At 42.4% G+C, this 22,946-nt stretch overlaps 1 protein-coding gene across 1 annotated transcript; it reads left to right on the top strand.

Annotated features, from left to right (window-relative positions):
- Nucleotides 1–1,258: 1,258 nt before the first annotated feature.
- mrc2 (mannose receptor, C-type 2) lies at nucleotides 1,259–22,411 on the top strand. Its single transcript, XM_026325928.2, has 29 exons — nucleotides 1,259–1,385; nucleotides 6,246–6,650; nucleotides 8,176–8,349; nucleotides 8,510–8,674; nucleotides 9,131–9,244; nucleotides 9,521–9,664; nucleotides 9,787–9,978; nucleotides 10,788–10,942; nucleotides 11,081–11,185; nucleotides 13,267–13,382; nucleotides 13,508–13,656; nucleotides 14,466–14,683; nucleotides 15,144–15,286; nucleotides 15,380–15,476; nucleotides 15,581–15,710; nucleotides 15,925–15,957; nucleotides 16,059–16,225; nucleotides 16,505–16,673; nucleotides 16,759–16,901; nucleotides 17,062–17,170; nucleotides 17,399–17,565; nucleotides 17,654–17,762; nucleotides 17,862–18,100; nucleotides 18,219–18,381; nucleotides 18,536–18,685; nucleotides 18,936–19,049; nucleotides 19,459–19,638; nucleotides 19,963–19,986; nucleotides 20,099–22,411. Exons 1-29 carry the CDS (start codon nucleotides 1,259–1,261, stop codon nucleotides 20,317–20,319), a joined length of 4,422 nt encoding a protein of 1,473 aa, XP_026181713.1. The 3' UTR covers nucleotides 20,320–22,411.
- The last annotated feature ends 535 nt before the right edge of the window (nucleotides 22,412–22,946 follow it).

Genomic DNA, 22,946 nt, shown 5'->3' with positions numbered 1-22,946 from the left:
GACTCTATATGTAGATTGTAACGTCACATTGACTATAGCCTGCTCCTTAAATGATCTGGAAAAAAGATGAATTTATGGATGAGAGCAGTATTTGTGTAATGCACAAGTCAAAATTAGTAAAGCGTCTTAAATCCGGTACAGGTCTGGAGATACCCTGCTTCTGTCAGGAGAAGGTGAAGGAGAACATTCATATATCCACTAAAGCCAGTATTTACTGAGTGCTTTAATCCTCTGTCCCTGCTGTGGCATGTTGAATAATGTTTAAGCACAGGAACTGGAATGTAGATGAGACTCCATAATAAGCCACAAATTGAATAGAATTGGCCCACACACTCTGGCAACAGACTTCACACATTGATTTTGCACTCTCATTTGTTATAGACACAGCTTTTGACAGTAGAATTAAATATATATGTTTATGGTCAGAATTTAAAATGTCCTTATCAGAAAGCACAATTACTGACAGTGATCCTGAGTCCTGTTACTAACAAGCTTTAGCTCAGCAGGAGAAATTTTAAAAAAAATTACTGTCAATACATTGAGTTTTAATTAAGACTAGGGGGTTATTGTTATTAATTTCAGGACTCCCGTGGGTCAGCCCTGTCTTTGACATTCAGTACTTGGCTTATTATTTGAACATTACAGCTGGTGGTGTTCGGGTTTTTTTCCTAAAAGTCATACAGCATATTCAACTCAATATTCAAAGGCAGGGCAAAATGAATGATTTATAGATGGAAGTTATTAATATTAGATACACTTGCAACGCCGTAATACACCGGATCTTCATTTTTTCTGGGGGAGTTTTTCATGTGAATTTCAAAATTGAAGTAAAGTTTTGCCTTTGTCCTGCTGACTGAGAGTGAGGGCGTTATAGTCTTAAAATGAGATTCATGATGGCAGAAGTATTTTCATTCATTCATTAATGTTTGGTTGTCTTTTTGGGGGCTGCTGTCCCGGGCGCCGATAGGTCCCCGGACCTTATGCTGGGAACCACACAAACATTGCCACACAGTTGATCCCGTGACGCTGCTCCATTCATTCCGGTCTAATCTGAGTCGGAGGCAGACGGAGCTCTAGCGGTGAAACTCGCCTCTAACTCTGCATCATCCGTCCTCAGAGTCCAACACTCGACCAGTTCCTGCTGCAGCGCCACTTTTTTTTCCTTCTCCTTCGGCTGTTTTTTTTTTTTTTTTTTTTTTTTTTTTTTTTGTTTCAGCTTGTGTGTGTGTGTGTGTGTGCGTGTGGTACAGCTGTGAGCATGCAAGACGACGACCGTCACCGAAACCAGGAATCAAGAGGAACATGGAGAAATCGGCAACTAATGTTTTACAAATGCACTTTATATTTATTCATCTTCAGTCTGGAACTGAAGGGCAGCGCTACTGGTGAGAAACAAGCTCCAATTTCTCCTAATTCCATTGATGTGAAAGTCATGTAAAAACCGAGCAGGCTGATTGTGCGTGCTGTTGTTTTGGTGCCGACTTCCAGTCAGAAAAAGCATTTAAAAAAAGCAATCAGAGCTATTTTCTCCGCGCACTGTGGATGAGGTGCTTTGGTATGCCACGAACCAAAAGTCCGAGCGGTGAGTGGAAACAGATGTGGAGAGAAAAACTGAGGGAGGAGGAAAACGCTGTGGGCTTAGTTTCTCTGATGTGATCTCTATTTATGCATAAAGTTTATTTAAAGCAGAGTAGAGGTGCACTTCTTTTGTTTTTCCCCCAGTTGTTTTGTTCTATTTTAGTGCCGGATGAGTTTTTAGGGGGCTACGTTGTGAAACTATCCAGGAGTGACGCTTCATTTGGCACCCTGCGGCCAGATGTGACCTTTACATCCTTTTACAGGCTGCAATTAACACAGTCCGTCCAGTCCTGAACAGCTACTAGACCATTACATGTCATGGTGTACTGTGCAGGGTGAAACTACCTAAACAATGTTTTCTAGAAATACTGTGAGTTAACTGGGGAATGAGGTGGACTGTTAAAAGTTGCTGGAGAGGATCACGTAAAGAAAAGAGACACACTGTCAGTGTCAAGTCATTTTCTGAGCCGTTTTCAAAAGGTTTTAAAGTTTCCTCATTGAATTTTCTCATACTGTGATGTGAGGCAGGACACCAGTAGACAGTTATGTGCACAGCCTTAAAGATTTTGAGCTTTTTTGTTTTTTTTTTTTTAGTTTCTTCATTTTAAATTGACTTGCACCCATCTGCCATCATATCCTCCCTGCTGCTGAAGTTGAGATTCTCTTTTTAATTAGACATTTTGTTGATTTGTTTTGTGAAATGCTGTCTCTTTAGGTTTGATATGTGACTTTTTTTTTTTTTTTTTTTTGTTTTTTAACAAAAAAAAAATGCTTTTGATCTGCTCAGGGTGCTGTCATGAAATTTCACGCACTGTGTGTAAAAGCCTAAGAAATGAGGTTTGTCTTGTCTGGCGCTGTTGTTTGTCACCAGGATTTGTTTGTAACAAAGGCGAGATGACAACCCGTGGTGCTCCTGCTCAACTAAGGCTGACCTTACTGCATTGATGATTTAACCCTTAGGAGCCTTTGATCACACTGGTGTTTTGTGATCACTTGAGGGTTTTAAGATGCTCAGCAAAGTCATGTTGAGCATTGCCCTCAACTAATATTAAGGTTCAGGCTTGAAACGCTGAGCTAGTAGTTGTTTGATATGGATAAACCACATAAAAAGGGAAATATGATCATTTAAATTCGTAGATTGATTTTAGCTGTTTATATTATCACTTTTGAAACCTGTGTTTAAAATATTAACCTCTAAAATGTTATATTGACCATGTTAGTGTCAAAAAACACAGTTTTTCCAAATATGATTGTGTGTGTGTTTTGGGGTGCAGTATGTTGGTTCGATATATCAAATTGAGAATATATCTGTCAGGTCACAGTTGAGATGTGCAGAAATAAAAGCTACAACACAGACATGATAACATTTTGTAGTTTGGTACAGCATATAAGGATAAACAAGAGTATCCTGAATTTCCCTTTGGGGATCAATAAAGTTTATCTTATCTTATCTCAAGTATTCAGAATGACCAGAACAGCTGAAGACTCCTAAGGGTTGAGTTAAACCTGCACTGCGATGGGTTGTTATCCCCCAGTATACTCTTTGTAAAGTTTTGACACTATGCGCTTATTCTCACTCTGCTTTCTAAATTTGACACACGTTTTCCCCAAAGGTCAAGTTAGCTCTGTTTCTGAGTGTGGCTGCAAAATGCAAATATGCCCTTCTCTCCTCTCCCATGCTTCTTGGATGAGGTAAAACCTGTGCACAGTTTGGGTTGTGTCAGAGGCCAGACCGCCATAAAACACCAAAGAAACAAACACAGCAGGCTGGAATTTCCTGCCTATTTGTTGGTTGCCTCTTTATCACACTGACCAGTTAAAGTTCTGTTTTTTCCATCTCAGACATTTTGTCAAAATAAGAAAAGTTATGAAAAAAAGCCTTTTGCTTGTAGTTTAGATATTGAAATTAGCTGTGGAGATGATGTCTGTTGCATTCATATAATATCTCAAGCCAAAACTCTATTGATCAGTCACCCACATTCCTATGTACTGTTCTCAGACCTGGCTCTGTAGATGATCGTACCGAGGAAGTGGAGGTTCTGGGAATATCTGCCTCTGTTGGCGATTATTGCTGGCTGTTCTTGGCTGTGGGTTTTAGTGACTCTACAAGCAGGAAACTGTCTTCAGAGCTGAAAAAAGGAGGTGACAGGGCAAAGAAGAGGATGAGATCACAGCAGGAGAGCTGTCGTGGCTTAGCTTTCACAGGGTTCAATGGCTTAAAGTTAATCTGGAGTTCTGCACTCTCGCTCTCTGACTACCCGGGAGTTTCTTCAGATCAAACACCCAGTCGTGTCCCCTCCAGACTGGAATTAAAACTTCTTCTTTGAATTTGCTTCTTGCTGTCTGGACCGTCGGCTTCAGGTCGTCTTGTGGTTTCAAAAGCTTTTGGCAGGAAAGTCACAATATTAATACACAGTGTAATGCTGATTCTGACTGGGATTGGTTTGGTTTGTAAACATCTTCCCTCAGGCATCATTGAAGCCACGTGGTCTCTGTTTAAAAACAGAATGAATTCCCATTGGGAAAATGAAAAATGGCGTCAGACCTAAGATTATATCATACCAGCATCCTCAGCTGACATTAGATCACAACAGAGAGCTGAAGACATGTCTGTCATAGTGGGCTGTGAGCTATACTCAGGGCCCAGTGCAAAATATTCAATATGGCTTTTAAAGCTGCAAAGGTGAATATTTAATTTTTTTTTTTGCTATTTTCTGATGATTCATCCAGAAAATGCCATAATTAATAATGAAGCGTTTCAATCACAGCAGTTAGTTCTTTAGTCAGTTTCGTTGTAGGTGAAGGAAACCTGAGAAAGTGTTGATCTGGTAGCAGCCGGTGATGTTTTTGCCTTCCAGCGCTTCACTCAATGGATACAGCAGATGGTGATTTTCCACAGAAGCAGGTCACTGCTAGTTAACATTTTTACATTTTATCCTGCTCTGGGTTATGTTGCATTCATATGAGTAACTAGATCAACAGCCTCATGGAAAGATCTGGTCACAAAAGCAACCGAGATGCTTCGTGCACAACAACACACTGTAAATTTATAGTTTTTTCATGCCTTCCTGATGTGACTTTAGAGCGTTTGCTTTTCCTGTCAGACTAAACATGTGCTCTAATGTGAATCATTGGAAAGTGAAACAGCAAACAAGCTCATCAGCTGGGTGTTGCTGTAAAACGGGTGGATTTATGAAAAGATCCAAAGATCAGGGTGATAATTATATCCGATTCCACTGCACAGAGCGCTTTCAGACTGAAGCACTCTGTTGCTATCTTTGCTACCAACCAAATGAGCTAACACTGCTTGTGAGAAACTCAACCACAGAGGCTGAGGATAAGAGGAGGGGGCGTGTCAGTCGTCTCCTCCAGATTACAGGGTTTTTTTTTGGTTTTTTTTTTTATGGGGCTCTTGATGAGGGTCCATTGTCTCTATGTCCATAAAAACAGCACAGGAGTTTTGGAGTGTTTTAGCTGAGAGGTAGGAATCGAGGACTGAAGTAGCCACACAGCAGAGACATGTTTTTCAACCAAATGCCCTGTGATCTTTCCCACCTACCCCACTTCCTGGCCTCTCACGGGAGCCTGCCGAGTAGGAATGCTGAGGGTCTCAGCGTCTCTCCTCTGCATCTCAGGTCTGGAAGAGGAGGTTTATGTTTATTTTGAGGATATTCTTTAAAGTAATTTTAAATCACACCTCTTACAAGTATTTCTTTGTCTTTCTTTCTCCCACCTTCACCGCAGACACACACAGTCAGAACCCTGGCTTTTTACTTACCAATCTGCCAAAAGAAGAAAAACAGGACTGAAGAAAAACCACAGTTTTTTTTTTTTTTTTTTTGGGAGAAGCAGTGTTGGGTTTTGTTCCCGAAATTCCAGTCACTGAGGGTGGTGTCCAGCCACCGCTCTGGATGTGTGAAGTTAGACACTTTTTTTAAGAAAACAACACTTTCAATAATGTTTTATTTATTTTGGATATTGGAAAAGGATATGGGAACAATGTAAAGCTCTGTGGGTCACACCTTGTAGGCAGCTATAGCTCCTCAGACAGTCACACTGTAATGCCTATAAATACGTCAGTGTACAGTAGTGAGTAGCCTGCAGACTGAAAACAGGCACTCATTGCACATCTAAGGATCATGACGGCTTTATCGACTTCAGATCTGTTGACATACTTCATGACATGACTCAGATGATAGAGGTTCTTATATTTTTATCCCCCCAAAACCACCAACTGCTGCAGTGTATCCAGCAGAAATACACACGGCAAATGGTAGAGACATCCACGCTATTCCAGGTCACACTGTGGGAATGCCCTGAATTCCCAAGGCCTGGTTCATGATGAAGTGATCCCGCATTTAAAACATCTGCAACCATTTTTACAGTTTATTGCATGACGTTTCAATTACTTCCCGCTGAGAGCTCTGTCATGTAATATGTACACAGGATTTTAGGGTTATTTCAGGATTATTAGAGGATTAATTCCACTGAGGTGTGTTAGGCAGGGACACCAGAGGCCACTCAAACTACCCAGCCCTGCGCTCGATAATGGGGATATCGATCCAGTCTCTGTGACCTCTTCCCCAGGCCACATTAGCTGCTAACATGGGATCCTGTTTTCATCAGCATTTATTGACTTTTGTTTCTCTCTCTTTCTCTCTGCACAGCGCCTCTGGACTCTGACGACTTTGCTTTCTACCATGAGGGCGCCCAGGGGTGCCTGGGGGTGCGGGATCACTCCCTCATCCTTTCGGCGTCCTGTGAGGAAAACAATCAGCGTTGGAAATGGGTGACCCGGGGACGCCTGTTCAACCTGGGCTCCTCCCTGTGTCTGGGCGTGACTAGTGGAAACCTCACCTCCAGGTCAGACAGGTCTCCTCTGGGTGTGTACACCTGTGACCAAGAGCCCCCCAGGGTGCGCTGGACCTGGAACTGTGGCCAGGTGCTGAACAGTCTCAACATCTACCTTCCGTCGCCCTCGCTTTGGAACTCGTCCTCCAGCTCCTCTCCTGCAAAGCACAAGTGGACGCTGCATGGCGGTGCACAGGATCTGTGCACTAAACCATATCGTGGTAAGCTTCTTTAGACTGATGTGCAGCCTTTGTCTTTGCTGGACAGGAAACGAAACAGGAATGAAAATTCCTTTCCTTAATTAAAAAAACACAGAACATACACACTCCTTACACAACCTGCTTGGATAATGAAGTCCTTAAATGATTATTTGTGATGCACTTTAGGCCACCTCGATGTTTAAAAGGACAGAATAAGATAAAATGATGTGTCATATCCATTTAAAATTAAGATCTTACACTCAGGGCAGACATCTTTATAGGAAATGGGCATTTCCCCAAATATAAGAGTCAATCTGCAGTGACCCAGTGTGACCCAGGGAGCTGCTCCTTCACTGTATGGTGTTGCATCAGTGTGGTAGACACACACACTGTTGTCAGTGCCAAAATTGAATATGATCAAATGCATAGAGCAAAATGTTGTTTTTGGGGATCCTTTGAGGACATGTGGCAGGCTGCCCGACAGGAAGCCAATCTAAACACTGCTGTTGTTTGTAAACTCCAGCAAACACACTAAGTTGTCCTTGACCTCAAATATATTTGTGTATATATAGTTTACAGTCCAGATTAGGTCCAACTATTGTGGTTCTCAGCTAAGCCTCATTTCCGCTGTCACAGCCATTGTTACCAATATCAAATGTCACTGTTGTTCATTGACAAACTATCCTGCGATGCTCAGTCAGCCATGTCAGTCTGTAGTTAGCAGGCTCTGCTTGACTGCAATTAAAGCAAGGCCTGCCACATATCTAAGACTAGAAAATCTCCCTTTCGTTTCTTCTTTATCCCGTCTTACTTTTATGTGGCGAGGGAATCGGTTGCATTGACATTTTCAACTTTCAAGTGCCGATCTTAACAAGTTTCTGTGTGAAGTTGAGCTCTCTGCTGAGCAGGAATGCCTCTGACATTAGTCAGCCGAAGAGCAGTTCCACTGCGGCCAGACAGCCCGCCAGCAGTGGAGCAGAGAGGGAAGTCAGGGAGGGAGCTTTAGAAAACTTTCCTCCTGCTTTCAACATGTCTGCCCTACTTTCCATTGGCCTAACAGGTTTTGGTAATACTACAGATTCAGCCTGTCCCACTCTCTCTCTCCTGCCCTTTTCTTCACACCATACTGTTCCAGTGGAATGTGGAGTCTACTGTCGAACAGCAGCCTTGGGGTATTTTGGCAAACTGCAGATATCAGATATAGATTATTGGTTAAACTAACCTAAAACATGCATACACATAGATATACAGGATATGATCTAAGCTTTTTTCTAAATTCGTAGCATATTCTGTTTTCACCATAAAAGATATTAAGTTCCTATTAACCTGCGTATTTTATTTGTTTAAACTTCCTTCTGCTGACCATATTTGACTTTGTTTTTTTGACTGTAACATCATCCTCTGTTTTCACACTGTGTTTGATTGTACGAGTGGCTAAGAAAACAGATAAGTTATTTCATTTAACTTTAACTTCAGTCACCATGTGCAAGGCCTGTTCCTGCTGCCTCGTGCAGGGATTTAAAGTTTCTGTGTTTTTGCTCCCCAGAGATCTACACAATCCAGGGGAACTCTCACGGCCGCCCCTGCTACATGCCCTTCCTGTATGGTGGCCAGTGGTTCCACAGCTGCACTAGCATCGGGCGCGAGGACGGTCACCTGTGGTGCGCCACCACTTACGACTACGGCAAGGACGAGCGTTGGGGCTTCTGTCCCGTCAAGAGTGAGATATGACTGTATTCTTACATCTCACAGCTCATTCATTGTGGTCGGTTTGGAAGCTCACCCCAGTCTCCTCTCACTACACTGTTCATTTTACGGGTGTTTTCTCCCGTTTTCTCCTCTGGCATGACTGACTCCTTATTTCTTTCCCTCACTCTCAGGCAATGACTGCGAGACATTCTGGGATATTAACCCGCTGCCAGACAGCTGTTACCAGTTTAACTTCCAGGCTACGCTGTCATGGAGCGAGGCTCGGATCAGCTGCCAGCAGCAGGGGGCAGACCTGCTAAGCATCACCAAGCTGCATGAGCAGACGTATATAAATGGTAAATTCAGGGCACACATACAGTACAGTAGGTGCATCTATGTGCAGCGGTGTTGAAGATATTTGCTTGAAATATACTTGTTCTGTTTCTGTAGCAGTTTATCTGAACATCAGCAAAGAAAACCTCTAAAATCAGCTATTATATTTTCTCTGCGACATAATGTCTTAACTCACCAACACTTGCTATTTGGAGTTTGGCATTCACTCTCCCAACAGGAAGAATTGATTTTTGGGGTGTTGTAAATATTAATCCACACTTGGCTGCTCTTACATAACAGTTCAGTCATCTATCCAGCACAGTGTTGACCATTACAATCATGATTTGGCTGGAGAGATTGTTAGACCTGAGTGGAAGCACAGTATTGTGGGTTTTACTTATTTGTGTGTTCCTTCACTAAACAACACAGAGGATGTTGTTTGTGTTACATTTGAAAAAGGTCTTTTTTTGCTGTTTTAGGTTTGCTGACTGGCTACAGTGCCTCTCTGTGGATTGGCCTCAATGACCTGGACATCAATGGCGGCTGGCAGTGGGCCGACTCCTCGCCGCTTAAATATCTGAACTGGGAGCAAGGTTAGCCTGTAAAACCAGCTCCACCATTTCTCTCTTTTTAAAGCTCGAAGTATCTGTGATCTTTTTTAAAACATTTATTTCCCAGAGAAGGCTGAATGAAGATGCTTTCTCATTTTTAGCAGCACTCTGCTCCGAGTTCAAGCACACGATTGGTGGCCTTCAAGCTAAACCGCAGTGTTTTACCATTCACCACTGGTGTATTTTGGGGGTTAAGTGCTTTGAACAAGGGTGTCTTGGCATTAGCAATGCTGAAGAGTCTTTCTCTCTCATCCTCAGATCAGCCAAGCCATGCTGAGGAGGAGAACTGTGCTGTGATCAGGACTGAATCATCAGGTCGCTGGCAAAACCGTGATTGTTCTGTTGCGTTGCCATATGTTTGCAAGAAGCGGCCAAATGCCACCCTGGACCCCTTCACTACTGGTCAGTATACAGGCTTTTGCATTAGTCCATTAAAGTGAAATACAGTAGCTACAATGCTTCCAAAATACTAAGTCTGATTTTTGATGGCTTTTTTTTTTCGTTTGTTTGTTTGTTTCCCACAGATTCGTGGGCAAATGATGAGAAATATGAGTGTGATGTGGGCTGGCAGGCCTTCCAGGCTGGCTGCTACAAACTAACTTCAGAGAAGATAGACTGGGACACAGCTCAGAAAACCTGCCAGAAGATGGAGGCCAACTTGGTCAGCATCCACACCCTACCTGAGCTGGAGTTTATTATGCGCAACCTGAAGAAAGGTGATGTATTCATTTGTCATTTCTACCTTTCCCTCTGAACTGCACGACTACCAGGAGCAGGAAACGAAATGAAATCCTTACAAATCAATATCAATCCTTAACTTAGTTTAGTTGTCGTTTCTGGAACATCCAGCTTGTGCTTTGACCTTCAAATGCACTTCTGTGGCCTGGCAGTTAGATGGAATAAGGTGTACAATTTGAAAAGCTATATTCTAGACAGGAGAAGTAAGAGGTTTTGTTTTCTGTAAGATGTGGAAGAAAAAAAATTTAACAAAGGACAAAAAAAGAAGGAACTGCTGTGTGTGTAACTGATGTTGATGTCTAGCAGGTTCGCAGAAAGTTCACACACGCAAATCCACTACATCTCTTTAAATTCTATTTTTCAGCTTATATTTTAAGCTCAGCTGAGCAAATGCATCAATACTTCAGCTGTTTTTTTTTTCAGTATGCAGCCTGAAAAAATAAAATAAAACAAAAGGATGTCTTATAGATTTGGATGTATTTTCTGGTCCAAATCAAAAGACATTCATTTAAAAATCAGTATATAGTTTCCAACTGTTTTCCCACATGTTGAGATCAAGCTCAAATATAGTGGAAACCAGACAGTTGACTTTTGTTCTGAGCTGAAAAACAGTGCCTGGTGTGTGGAATCAAATTTTTAGGTCATGGATGTGCTCCAACCTAATTATTGAACCTCATGGAAAAGTTTTTTTTCTTATATATAAGGTCATAGTTGGAACTCTTATTCTATTTTAAGCCTGTTTCATTCTTCTATAATTACCCTGGCTGTCTCTCTGTGTCTTCATCAGACATCGACCAATTATGGATAGGACTTCATGACACTAACATGCAAATGGACTTCCAATGGACTGACCACACACCCGTCATCTTCACCTACTGGCACCCGTTTGAGCCCAATAACTTCCGCAACACCCAAGAAGATTGCGTGTCCATCTGGGGATCCGTAAGTGTCCCACACATTCCTGCTGACCCCCCGTGACCTTTATCGCCTCACAATAACACTGTCGCCGAGTTTCTTCCATTTGTATATATTTAACAGCTGTTTTCTCTCTTTCGGTCTGTGTCTTGCTTACATGTGCAGGAGGGCCGCTGGGATGACAGCCCATGTAATCTGACTCTGCCCTCCATCTGTAAGAAACCAGGAACCAAAAGTGATGGGAAACCTCAGCAACAAGAATGCAAACAAGTATTACTCTTTTTCACTTTGTATAGTGTGTAGCAAATATGATCCTTTTTGTTTTGTCCTCCATCTCCTCTTTTACTCCATAAAGACTCACTCACTTCATGTCCCCTGTGTAATTTCAATTCCCTGATTCCACCTGTTGACAGTCTGTGGTGTTACTGGGAGCCTAATTATTATTCTAAACACTTCAGCTGTTTCTTTACCTTTGACCCCCTTTCCCAGAGCTCTCCTCTAGCTGTGATGTGTCCACTGGTCCATTAGTCCGCCCCCAGACTGTAACTGTGATGTAAATCTCTCCACTCAGACTTGGAAGGTTACCAGGCACCCGAGACACAATCTGGAGTGGACGCACACAATTTCCTCAGGCTCAACATATAGCTTTAAAATAAAATCTGAATACTTTATATTTTTAGTGTATTTATTATGAGTTGTTTGTATCTTTATTTGACAAGTTTATATAGTACAGCTTTAACCATACCTGTATCCACACAGTGAGTTAAATTACATCTGACAGATGCAGATACATCTGTCTCTGATTTCACACGGCTCAGTTCTCTCCACATGAGACTTTAAGGCTCTGATACCTTGTTTGTTCCTGCCTGACTATAGCTGAAAATGTTCACTGTCCAAGTGTTAGATTTAGTTTTTTTGATGTGTGACATAGGGGATTTATCATAGTGAGAAAAGAAATGACAGTAACTGTATAGAGCTGTGCCCTTCAGTCGTTACATTTTTTTCCTCCTGTTGATTTATGATGTAAATGATCCAAAGTCGAGGGTCGTGCTGGTTCTCAGCTGTTACATTCAACAGAGATCTCTGTATGGATGGGCCTTTTGTTTGGTGTAATGAATCTTTACCCCTGTCTATGGGGAGAGAGAGAGACATCATGGGTGGTAATGCGATGGGGGTCGTCGGGCACGGCATGCGCTGCAGGGCCCTGTGGCGGTGCAGGTTCTCTCAAGCTCATGAGCTCAGTTCACAGTTCAACATGTGAAACAACAATAGCAGAAAGCCCGCTGATCGCTTCAGCAACGTTACACCACACGATCCCCCCCAAGTATTTACCCCACCCAGCGCTGGGCATGTTTCTCAAAACATTTAATGGATTGCTAATTATATTTTAATCACTACAGCTACGGCGCTGTACACCATTTGTTTTTTTCCTTTCTGCTTCCAAAGTAAGTTATTATCTGGATGACTCAGTTTCTTCATGCGGGAATAATATTGTTATTGTCTTTACACATTACTGGAATATGCTAACAGTTAAACACTCGATGTTTTGACTGTTAGGGACAGATAGTAAAGAATGAAAAGACTGAAGTGAGAGTCAACAGATCAAGTCATACCAGCAGCTGTTGATCTTTGTGATTTCTGTTTAAATGGCGAATGTGATTGCGCAATAAGCCTGAGTTCGTGTTTATTCACATCAAATTGTATACATACTTTGTTTCACTATAATTTCTCACAGTATCTCAGTATCTCACCTCTCATGACCTCCTCTGTGCGGGCTGCTCTCTGCGTCTGTACACGTCCACAGCTGCAGTGCATGAGCTGGCAGGAGGGATTGAGGCCAGGGAAAAGTTATTTCTGCATGCATGGACTTGTCCTTTTTATTCTGAGTTTGAGATACACTCAGCTTGTAAGAGTGGACTTCTGTTTGAACTGTTGAAGTAGAATTTAATTTTTTATGTTTTTTTTTACCTCTAGAGAGAAGGCTGCATTTTAAGTCTTTTTTTAGTTTTTTTTTTGTTTTTTTTTTTTTTGTCTGTTAGAAGGATATGTTTAAAGCTGTTTAACAGATGTGAATGAAATTTGGTGGAAGATTGAGGGCCAAGGAATTAAGCGATTAGTTTTTGAATCAGAACAGTCCTCCTGTCAAATACCCCCCCTCCACCCCCCCCCCCCCCCCCGTACCCCTTACTAAGTTGGAGGTAATGATAAATTTTAATGTTCCACTCAAGATTTTCATCACTGTGTACTTCTATATGTTTTTTGATGCACATCAAGGTCCAGATTTTGAATGACTGAATTAAGAAACTGAGTTACCACTCATTGAATGTTGTACATAATGTGCTTCCTCTCAGGGCTGGAAATGGCACAGTCCAACTTGTTACTGGGTGGGAGAAGATCTGCTCACCTTTGATGAGGCAAGAAAGTCCTGTGAGGACCATGTAGCCACCCTTGTTACCATTACCAATCGGTGCGTACATAAAACCACGCGTACACTCACATTGATACACACACAGACTACTTGGCAACAATTAAAAGACAGAAAAGTGTGTTTTGCCAGTGCTGCCTCCTCAAAAGTCCCTTTAAATATTGAAGGTTCGAGCAGGCCTTCGTCAACAGCCTGGTGTTCGGTCGCTCTGGAGATTCATTCTGGATCGGCCTCAATGACCAGGGCAGCCCTGGGTCCTTCCACTGGCTCAGTGGGGATGAAGTTTCCTACACCAACTGGAATCGAGACCAGCCAGGTACTTCCAAACCCCTTATGTTGAAATGAGTCAACTGACAGAATAAAGTACAATCAGCCCAGCTGATGTTTGGACAAACCCCAACTTTGAATTCAATCTACCAATAAGAATTGGCCCCAGGTGTTTTTTCTTCTTTTGCCAAAGTACAGGTTCAGATTGATATCCTGGTTTGGCTCTAACACAGCTTTGATTAGCTGACAATATGACTATCAAAGAGAATTAGCAGCAGTCAAAATTAGCCAACAGGGGTATGTTCTGATTTGAATTTAATTTTTCAAAATTGGACCAGTTTGTCACAGTTTTGTGTTCCAGCATCATTGCAGCAGCAGAAGAATGAGAAACCAGGCAGGGAGAATCATCCATGTGAATTGTCACGCTGTAGTGCATTTTAGATTCATAATCACCACATTTTCAAACCAGACCTGGAGTGACAAAACGATTGCGGGCAAGTCCTCTGGCTGTAGGGTTAGACCTCTGTACAGATTATAGTTTTTTCTTTCTTTAGTTGGCTTGGCTGGTTAAAGGCTGACATTTTTTTATATGACAATACTGTATTTCTAGTATTGACACCTGTTAGTTCTCATATCAAGGGTTTATTCATAACCACAAACATGAACACCTGAAGTTGTCCTTGTTTTGAGCATTAAATGAGAAGTTCAATGCAGGATCCAACTGTCTTCGAAGTAACGTAAAGTCACATTCTCCACACACTTTGTTTCCTCCGCATCATTCCTCTGTTTCCACGCATTTCATCATTGCAGCCTCTTTTCCTCTCCATTCACCTACATTTTACCCTGTATCTATTTCAGTCGACGTCCGCGGTGGCTGCGTTTCCATGGCGACGGGCTTTGCAACAGGTCTGTGGGAGGTGAAGGAGTGTTCGTCATCGAAGGCGAAATTCATCTGCCGCCAGAACCAGGACACATCTCTGAGCCCCGAGCCCCCTGTCCCTCAGCCCACCCCGAGCCTCAGCGGCTCCTGTCCCAGTGGCTGGAAGAGCAACAGCAACCTGCGCTACTGTTATAAGGTTCAGGCCGCATTCACACACTGGCTGTGTGTGTTTTTCTATTTTAGCCGCATTCTAACTACAAAATGTAAAAAAACAAAATTAGAAAAACATGTTTTTACTGCTTAGCAACAAAAGTAAGTCAGGCTTTGACTGTAATGGCCTCAGTTAATATGAGAATAATGAACTTTTTCTCATTTTGAGGAAGGGCCATATATTATTGTACCAAAGTAGGACAATTAATGTTCAATTTCTTCCAAAGTAAAACAAATTAACTTTCTACATTCCAGGTGTCCAAATATTGTAGTAAAAACAGTTTTAGAAAATGTTATATCATAAAATACTCTTATAGTTCATAATATCAAGTAACATTAAGAGTGTAAGTTGTGCTGCTGCTAATACCTATGGTTGTACTTCAGTATTACTATCTGTATTGCCATGGTAGTTTGAACTGTAATTACATCCTTATCACCTTGGGCAGGTGTTTCACTCCTCACAGCTGGAACAGAAGCTGAGCTGGCTGCAGGCTCATCTGTTCTGCCGGAAACACGGGGCCAACCTGCTGAGCATCAGCGGCCCCGACGAGGAGCACTTTGTTCTGCAGGTCCTCCATGAAGCCTTTGGGTGGGTGTGCACCGCTGACCAGCTGAGATGTAATGGTGATGATGGTGATGATGAGGATGATGATGATGATGATGATGATGATGTGATTCACAGAGAGTCTGAGGACCATGAGCAGCACTGGTTTTGGATTGGACTAAACCGCAGGAACCCCATGGATAACGGCAGCTGGAAGTGGAGTGACGGGCTGGCAGTGAGTCAGGATGATATCTGATCTAAAAAGCTGTAGCTTAACTATTTACAACTGATACTAAATTAAAAATTGCTTGAAATACAAACATTTTGCATGTGTCTCAGTTCACTTACCAGAACTTCGGCCGATACTACTATAACATTCGGCAGTGTGCTGCAGCAGACCTGGGCACTATGACCTGGCTAGCCATGCACTGTGACTCTGAGTTAGATTGGATCTGCAAGATCCCTAGAGGTATGATAATGCTGAACGATTTCTTTGGGACTATATAAAAAGTCCTGTGCTGTATTGGTACATTAGTTCTGGAACACGTTAAATCCTACAGCTCAAATGTAGTTTTTATTAAATTGGTGTTAAACAACTGCCTTTTTCCACCTACTCCTCATTTTGTGGAGTGGTGCATTTTATGGGTCACTAATACACCTTTACCCTGTTTATGTGTTTTTAGGTAGTGCTGAGAAGGAACCAGAAGACTCTGAAGGTCAGTTTCTCAGCACGCTGATGCCCTGAGTGCTGATTTGAAAAGCTTCCTATTATGTCTCCCCATGGTCTTTACTTCTTCTCTTATCTCTCACCTGTCAGGCACCAGTTCACCAGAGTGGATTGGCTTCCAGGAGGCTGAGTATAAATTTTTTGATCACCGCACCACTTGGGACCAAGCCCAGAGGATTTGCTCCTGGTTTCATTCTTCGCTGGCCTCTGTCCATTCAGCTGAGGAAGAGACTTTCCTGGCCAACACTTTGCACAAGGCACTGCAAACTTATATCAAAATGTTCATCATCATTTGTAGGAGTTGATTTAATCTTGGTGAACAGTCCATCGCTATTACAGAAATATCTATCAAACACAATAGTCTACATTCTGCATAACAACCACACTGTACCCACAGATCAGGACTATGTAACTGCATATTTACAGTAATGCTGTGGTCTTTATCTGTACTATGCATTTTCTATAGCCCAACCTTGTATGTTTAAAAGTCAGTTTGACCTTATTGTGCTTTCTGACAGTTTCTTTCTCACCTTTAGTTAGCGAAGGCGGAGAGTGCCAACTGGTGGCTGGGGCTTCACACCTATGAAAATGACGGCCGTTTCCGCTGGTCTGACCACTCTGTTCTCAACTATGTATCCTGGGCACTGGGGAGCCCGCGCCCCCTCAGCCGTGATCGCAGATGTATCCAGATATCTGCCAGCAAAGGTAATAGCCGCCAGGATAAGAGAACTCAAGAGAGTAAATCAAATGCAGTACACTTAGATGAGCTTGTATTTTTCATACTCAACAGCGGAGTGGTCTGATCAGAAGTGCCATTCTGACCTGCCCTACATCTGTAAGAGAGTGAATGTCACAGGGACAATTCCTCCAACTCCGTCATCCCCTCACCCATCTTCAGGCTGTCCCGATGGATGGGCTTCCTATCAGCATAAGGTAGAGCTACAACTCACCAGGATTTCTGTATAATGTGTAATTCACAGTGAAGCACTGGAGGTAAACCATACATACCTAATGTTACATTTCATGCACATAACTCAACCTGACCAATCCCAAGCTGAACAGTATTTATTCAAGTGTGCTGCTGTGTTTCTAGTGTTTCAGAGTGTTTGATCAGTCATACAAGGTCACATGGTCTGCAGCCAAGCTGAAATGTGAGACACAGGGAGGTGTGCTGGCAGTGGTGTCCAGTCATTTGGAGCAAGGTAATTACAGTAGAGTACATCTGGCATATTGTCACGAGCAGAGAGGCGGTGGAGGCTACACCCACTTGCCTGTGAGGTTACTTTTTGATTTGATTATAGATTACTTTCTATTAGGTGTAATTATTTTTATAGGTAGTTAAATATGTATGTGCTGTGATTGTGAGCAGCATCAAATGGATGTAGTGTGTTAGGATGTTATGGAAATATTATCATTACTCCTCCTCACAGCGTTTGTGACCACCCTGCTGAAGAATACCAGCATTGACCTTTGGGTGAGTCTGACCTCAGACTCTAAAGGTCATTTCCAGTGGACCAAAACTGGTCTCCTCAGCTACACCAACTGGGCGCCCGGTGAGCCAATCGACAACAGCGGACCACACCACAACAAGACCCCGGTACTCACAGCATCCACCTTTCAGCACTTGTACCATGGTGTTGTCCTCAATCTCTTCTTTTCCTGATGATTTCACTGTCACCTCTTAGGGAAACTGTGTGGTGATGATTCATGGGAACCCACAGAAGAATGCTGGCATGTGGGCTTCCCGAGCCTGTGAGATGGAAAGTAATGGTTTCATCTGTCAAAGGCAACAAGGTGTGAAATTCAGTAATATTTACTGAAGATTGCTTTCGCCACAAAGAGAAGTCCGTCAACTTATAGTAAATCATCTGGTCTGATATATTGTTTCTTCAGACCCAGGCCTCCCTCCATCACCTGCCTTGATTCCTGCCTCCTTGTCAAAGCCTGTGGAGCTGGGTGGAGCGACGTACCGGGTGGTGGAGAAGCTCCTGGACTGGACTGGTGCTCTGCACCTCTGTGAATCTTTGAATGGGACCCTGGCCAGGGTGAAGGATCCGTATCAGCAGGCATACCTCACACTGCTGATCAACAGTCTGCGCCGACCAGCCTGGATTGCGCTCTACAACTATGGAGTAAACCTGTTCACATGCACAATATCGCACTATAATGTATCACTGAATTCACACAGTTTGGTTCTTCAGCCTGAGGGGAACTGGGTTTTTATTGCAGCTTTTTTCTTAATGTTTTCAGGGACGGAGTTTCACCTGGTTGGGTGAAGAAGATGTATCATATTCAAACTGGAAAGACGGGGAGCCCAATCAGATGGCTGGATGCGGTCACATGACCACTACTGGGCAGTGGACTATGACTCCGTGTGATGCTAAACTGGAAGCTGCTATCTGTCAAATTAGTGGTATGTGGGTCTGATGTCTAATATAAACATACATGAGTGCTGTGTGTAGTGACGTTAGGTCCTTGTAAAAATCTAACCCATCATTTTTAACTGGTAGCATTTCATCATTCATTTAGATTAAACTATTCATCATTGTTGTTCTTCTCCCTGCCAGATGAGCCTGTAGCCCACCAGTGGACTTACCCTGGCCAGTGCCCCCACTCACTGGGAGAGTGGGCGTGGGTGCCTTTCAGAAATCACTGCTATGCCTTCAACCTGCAAAATCTAAAACTGCAGCAGGACGCACGCTTGTCCTGTAAGAAAGGTAGGGAAACGTCTCAGAAGCTCCCCCGCACCTCCATCAGTTTGACTCTACTCACTCTCCTGCTGTGCCGCCAATACAACACGTCACTGAATTGAAAGTACAACACTTCTGACCTTCTATACAGCAAACAAAATTGACAAAAAAAACATCAATATGTCTAAATTTAGAAGTGTTTTATTGGGTCTGCTGCACCAGTATTAAATCTGATCAATTCTGTTTTGTTCCATCTCCTCCCTTTTCTTTTTTCTAGTGGGAGCAGAACTCCTCTCTGTCTTGGATGAGACAGAGAACGGATTTGTATGGGAACACATTCAGAGCTATGCAGAACAGGCACACGGAGCTTGGCTGGGCATCACCGTGAAAGGTGAAGCCAACAATCTTTTCCATCTCTCTCTGCAGCAGCTTTTAGTCAAATTGTCCTGTTCTGCTAGTAGCTAATTTTCTTAATTTAATAGGTTTTTCCCAATTCATTCTTTCTTTTCTAGAATAATCGTGAAACAGTTAAGTAGAGGAAACCTGATTAAGACTGTTTCTTTTGGTGCTTATCTAAAAAAAGTTAATTTAAACAGGATTATTACTCATGCAATTAGATAAATGGTGGTATTAGAAACCTTTATGAATGAATGGAAATGTCAGACAGAGCATGACATGATGGATTAGCTCTGGTTAAGATAAAAACACTGACGACCCAGAGTTTGAAGTGTGTGTGTGTGTGTGTGTGTGTGTGTGTGTGTGTGTGTGTGTGTGTGTGTGTGCTTGTGCTCCTGCCACAGGTAGAGGTCTAGTGTGGACTGAGGACACAGAGATGTCATACACCAACTGGGAAGTGCACGATGCTGCCTTCTCCGTTCTGTCTCCGAATTCGTGCTTTTGGATCCAGAGCAACAGCGGTCTGTGGAAGCCCGGCTCCTGCCGAAACCGCACACATGGTGTCATCTGCAAGCGACCACGCAGTAAGAACACACATCTACATCTACAACATACCTGTGTCTATGTGCGTCATTTTCTGGACCAGGTCTAGGCAGTTGTGTCTGAATTCAAATAAACCAACATTAAGAGCAGAACTAATGTCAGATTGATTCATTCATAGAGATCCACATACTGTACATCACTTTAAATTTTTAAGTTGGTTTGGTTTAGAGCATAAATGGACAATGAGACAGCTTGTAGGATGGAGCAGCTTGAGAAATCACCCTGCAGGGGTTGAGATCGAGTGCAGTCAAATTTATTCCCAAATACTGAAGCAATTGATTTTTACTAATTTCTTCTATTCACAGGTGCTGAGACCTCAGCAGTTACAAGTAAGTAAGATGATTATATGATTATGTTCATTTGAAACTTACCAGAGATGCCTCTTTTCTAATTCAAATAAAAGAAATAACCCTAAATGAGATTTCAATCCTCTGCATCTAGTGGATGGTGACCACCTTCCTACTCTGATTGTTGTCATGGTGACGGGCTTGGTGTTGGTGGTGCTGATTGTCGGCTTTATCTACTTCTACCGTCGACAAACTGTGGGCTCCCGGGGGTCCTATGAGGGAGCCCGTTACAGCCGCACCAGTTCCAGTCTCGCCGAGCAGGCTGAGAAGAACATCCTGGTGTCTGACATGGAACTGAACGAGCAGTCGGAGTAGCCGAGCCACCCTGCACCAACCAACAGATCAACCCAGGACCGGACCCAACCTGACACAGGAGAGGTTGATTTTAATGTGCCGACTCAGAAACACTTTGTGGCATTTGTTTGTTTTGTTTTTTTTTCTTTCAATCAAAAGATTTTTAAAAGTGCTGTGTAGAGCACAGCAGATGTCTCATTTTAAAATTGAATCCCCCTTTTTTTTTCAGTCCTGTTTTGCCAAAATTTAACACATCTAGCAGTGTCTCTCCAGACACATCATTCTGTGTGTACAGTTTTTCCCCAAAAGCATCCATAAAGGACGAAAATGGATCTTTTGGGAATTTAGTTTTATTGCAGCTGGAGAAGTTCAACATAAAATGGGTTTCATGAAATTACTCCTCACTGTCTTCTCTGGTGCCAAAATAAATTTGTGCTTGGTGTGTATTTCCTTTCATGTTCCCATTTTGACTGAAAGACTTATAAAGCAAAAGAAAGATCATCTCCAAACTAAAAACATTTGTCTGTTCTTTGAATACACAATTTGTCTTCTACAGGACCAAAGTAATTATTACATTTTATGTTTTCTTTTTTGCCATGACAGTATTTACCTAAACTTGAGGTGTGTGTTTTTTTTTTTCATTGTGTTCGTGTCCTTCCCGTCGTCCTGTTGTTATCTGTTACTGATGATGCATGTGGGTTTTTTTTTTTTTTTGCAAGCCTGCCTCTCTCCTCCTCTCTGAGCCGACACGTCAGCACCAGCTGTCGGACGAGAAGAGGAGGAAGAAGTCCAAATGTGAATGTGTGGAAGGTGACGGGGACCAGTGCCCTCAAACCATCTGAGAGCGGCACACTAAGTAGAAGTTGTGTATTGAAAGTTGATGTTTAAATTGACTACATTGTCTAGACTACATGCAGGAAAGATCAAATAATCAGAGTTTTCAGATTCCATGTTGACTGTGTATATTTTGGTTCCTAGTATTATCTTGACCTAACTCAATCATAGTCGATCGCTTGCCTTTGCTCATTATACTTTAGATGCAGCTCTGTGTCTTTTGGCTGTTTTTCCACTCCATGCCTCAATCTGGAGTTAAGTGTGCATCATGAAAATTGGTTTCTAATTTGGTATTTGTCTGATTCATCTTCTTTATGGATCACAACTCATTTCTCTGTGCACTTCATTGCCTGGATGTGTTTCTCCCTTTGTCGAGTTTTCAGTGATGCAGGTTTTTCTGTGTGTTTTGACTTAAGTATGACTTGCGAAGACATTTGGAAACGTTCCTACTTTTATGTGATAATTGCAACTCTTAAACCTCCCACAAAGGAAAGCATCCCTCATGTGAATGACACCATTGTATATATATGAGAGCCAAAGAATGTTTTAAAAGTGAATTCACTCCTTCCATTCTCATTGTACGTCATTTTAAGGTTTCACATTTGTGCAGCATAATGACCAGATTTCTCAAACGTTTTTCTTTTTTCTCCAGCTCTTGCCACTGAGTACATTTCTGTCTAACTGCTTGGAGGAATGCTTTGGAGCCATTTCAGTCTGAGGCTTTTGGTGTTTCACTGGGCTGCTGTGAAAAAAAGCATCTTTTTTTTTTTTTTGCTCTGTGAGTTGGACTAAGATAGAGGGGGAAGGGAGGAGGAGAGTAAGGAGAGTAAGGAGGAGTGTGTATGTGTGTGTGCGTAAGTGTGTGCAGTCTCCAGCTGTGGAATGTTGAGTCGGCAAGAAGAGCTCAGTGGCACGTCTGGAACCAATCAGAGAAGGAGGGCTCAGGGACACGGAGGGTCAGAAAGAAGACTGAGAAAAGGAAAACCATGAAGGAGAAAAGGGGAAAAGGAGGCGTGTAAGGAGGATTTGGGGACGTAGGAAGAGAGGAAGGCAGGAAAGGTAGAGTGCAAAGGGTTCAGCTGTTTGTCCCAGACTTACCCCGGCCTCTGCTGGTGGTGAACTGCACAGGTCTGGCTCTATATGCAGTTGATGTGAACTTGTTGAGGAGATTGTGTTTGTGATGCAGGCTGGCTCTTGTCCCTGTGAAGAGTAACTGAAGCACCTGTTCAAGTTTTTGTGTAATTTTTATATCAAATGAATAAAATCTATGTTTTCAAAGCTTCTGCTTTCACTGTCATATATGGCTTATTAATCATTACATACCAAATATATAAATCTTATTTAAGGATAGCACCAGTTAATTAGTAATTTGTTTATAACTTAGTGCTAACCTTTCCATCTTGTGAGGTTTCCAAAAAAGTGAGCTGGGAAATTAGTTGAGGAACTGATTTGGAAAATGCGGCTTGCAATGGTGAAGTTTTTCCACAAGAGGGCACACCTCACCTGTTAAGTGAGATGTCTCCTCCTCTTCTTCTGGTTCAGTATAACCAATGTGCAGTTTCATTCAAATAGGTGGCTTCATTATAAGGCGTCTTATAAAAACGAAAATTGTTTATTTAAATAGAAAATCTCACCAGCACCCCATAATGTAGGCTTATTAATGAGATGGATTAATATAGAACTGCAGGTGTTATGCAGGTAATTCTGGCCTAATGCAAGCTGCTACACTGGCCAAGGACTAGATATTACCTTTTGACATTTATTTAAAAGACAAATGGAAATGTTGATGCTATTGTTTGTAATTTTATTGTGGT

The sequence above is a fragment of the Mastacembelus armatus genome, chromosome 8 (genome assembly GCF_900324485.2).
Source record: "Mastacembelus armatus chromosome 8, fMasArm1.2, whole genome shotgun sequence".
Lineage (NCBI taxonomy): Eukaryota > Metazoa > Chordata > Actinopteri > Synbranchiformes > Mastacembelidae > Mastacembelus > Mastacembelus armatus.
This window is presented reverse-complemented; position numbering and strand designations above follow the sequence as displayed.

Bases quoted from the DNA above. Each gene is read 5' to 3' on its own strand.
- mrc2 (XM_026325928.2), top strand. From the start codon at position 1,259: ATGCAAGACGACGACCGTCACCGAAACCAGGAATCAAGAGGAACATGG. The intron at 8,675-9,130 runs GTAAATTCAGGG...TTGCTGTTTTAG, and splicing joins TGAGCAGACGTATATAAATG to GTTTGCTGACTGGCTACAGT. The intron at 18,686-18,935 runs GTAGGGAAACGT...TCTTTTTTCTAG, and splicing joins ACGCTTGTCCTGTAAGAAAG to TGGGAGCAGAACTCCTCTCT.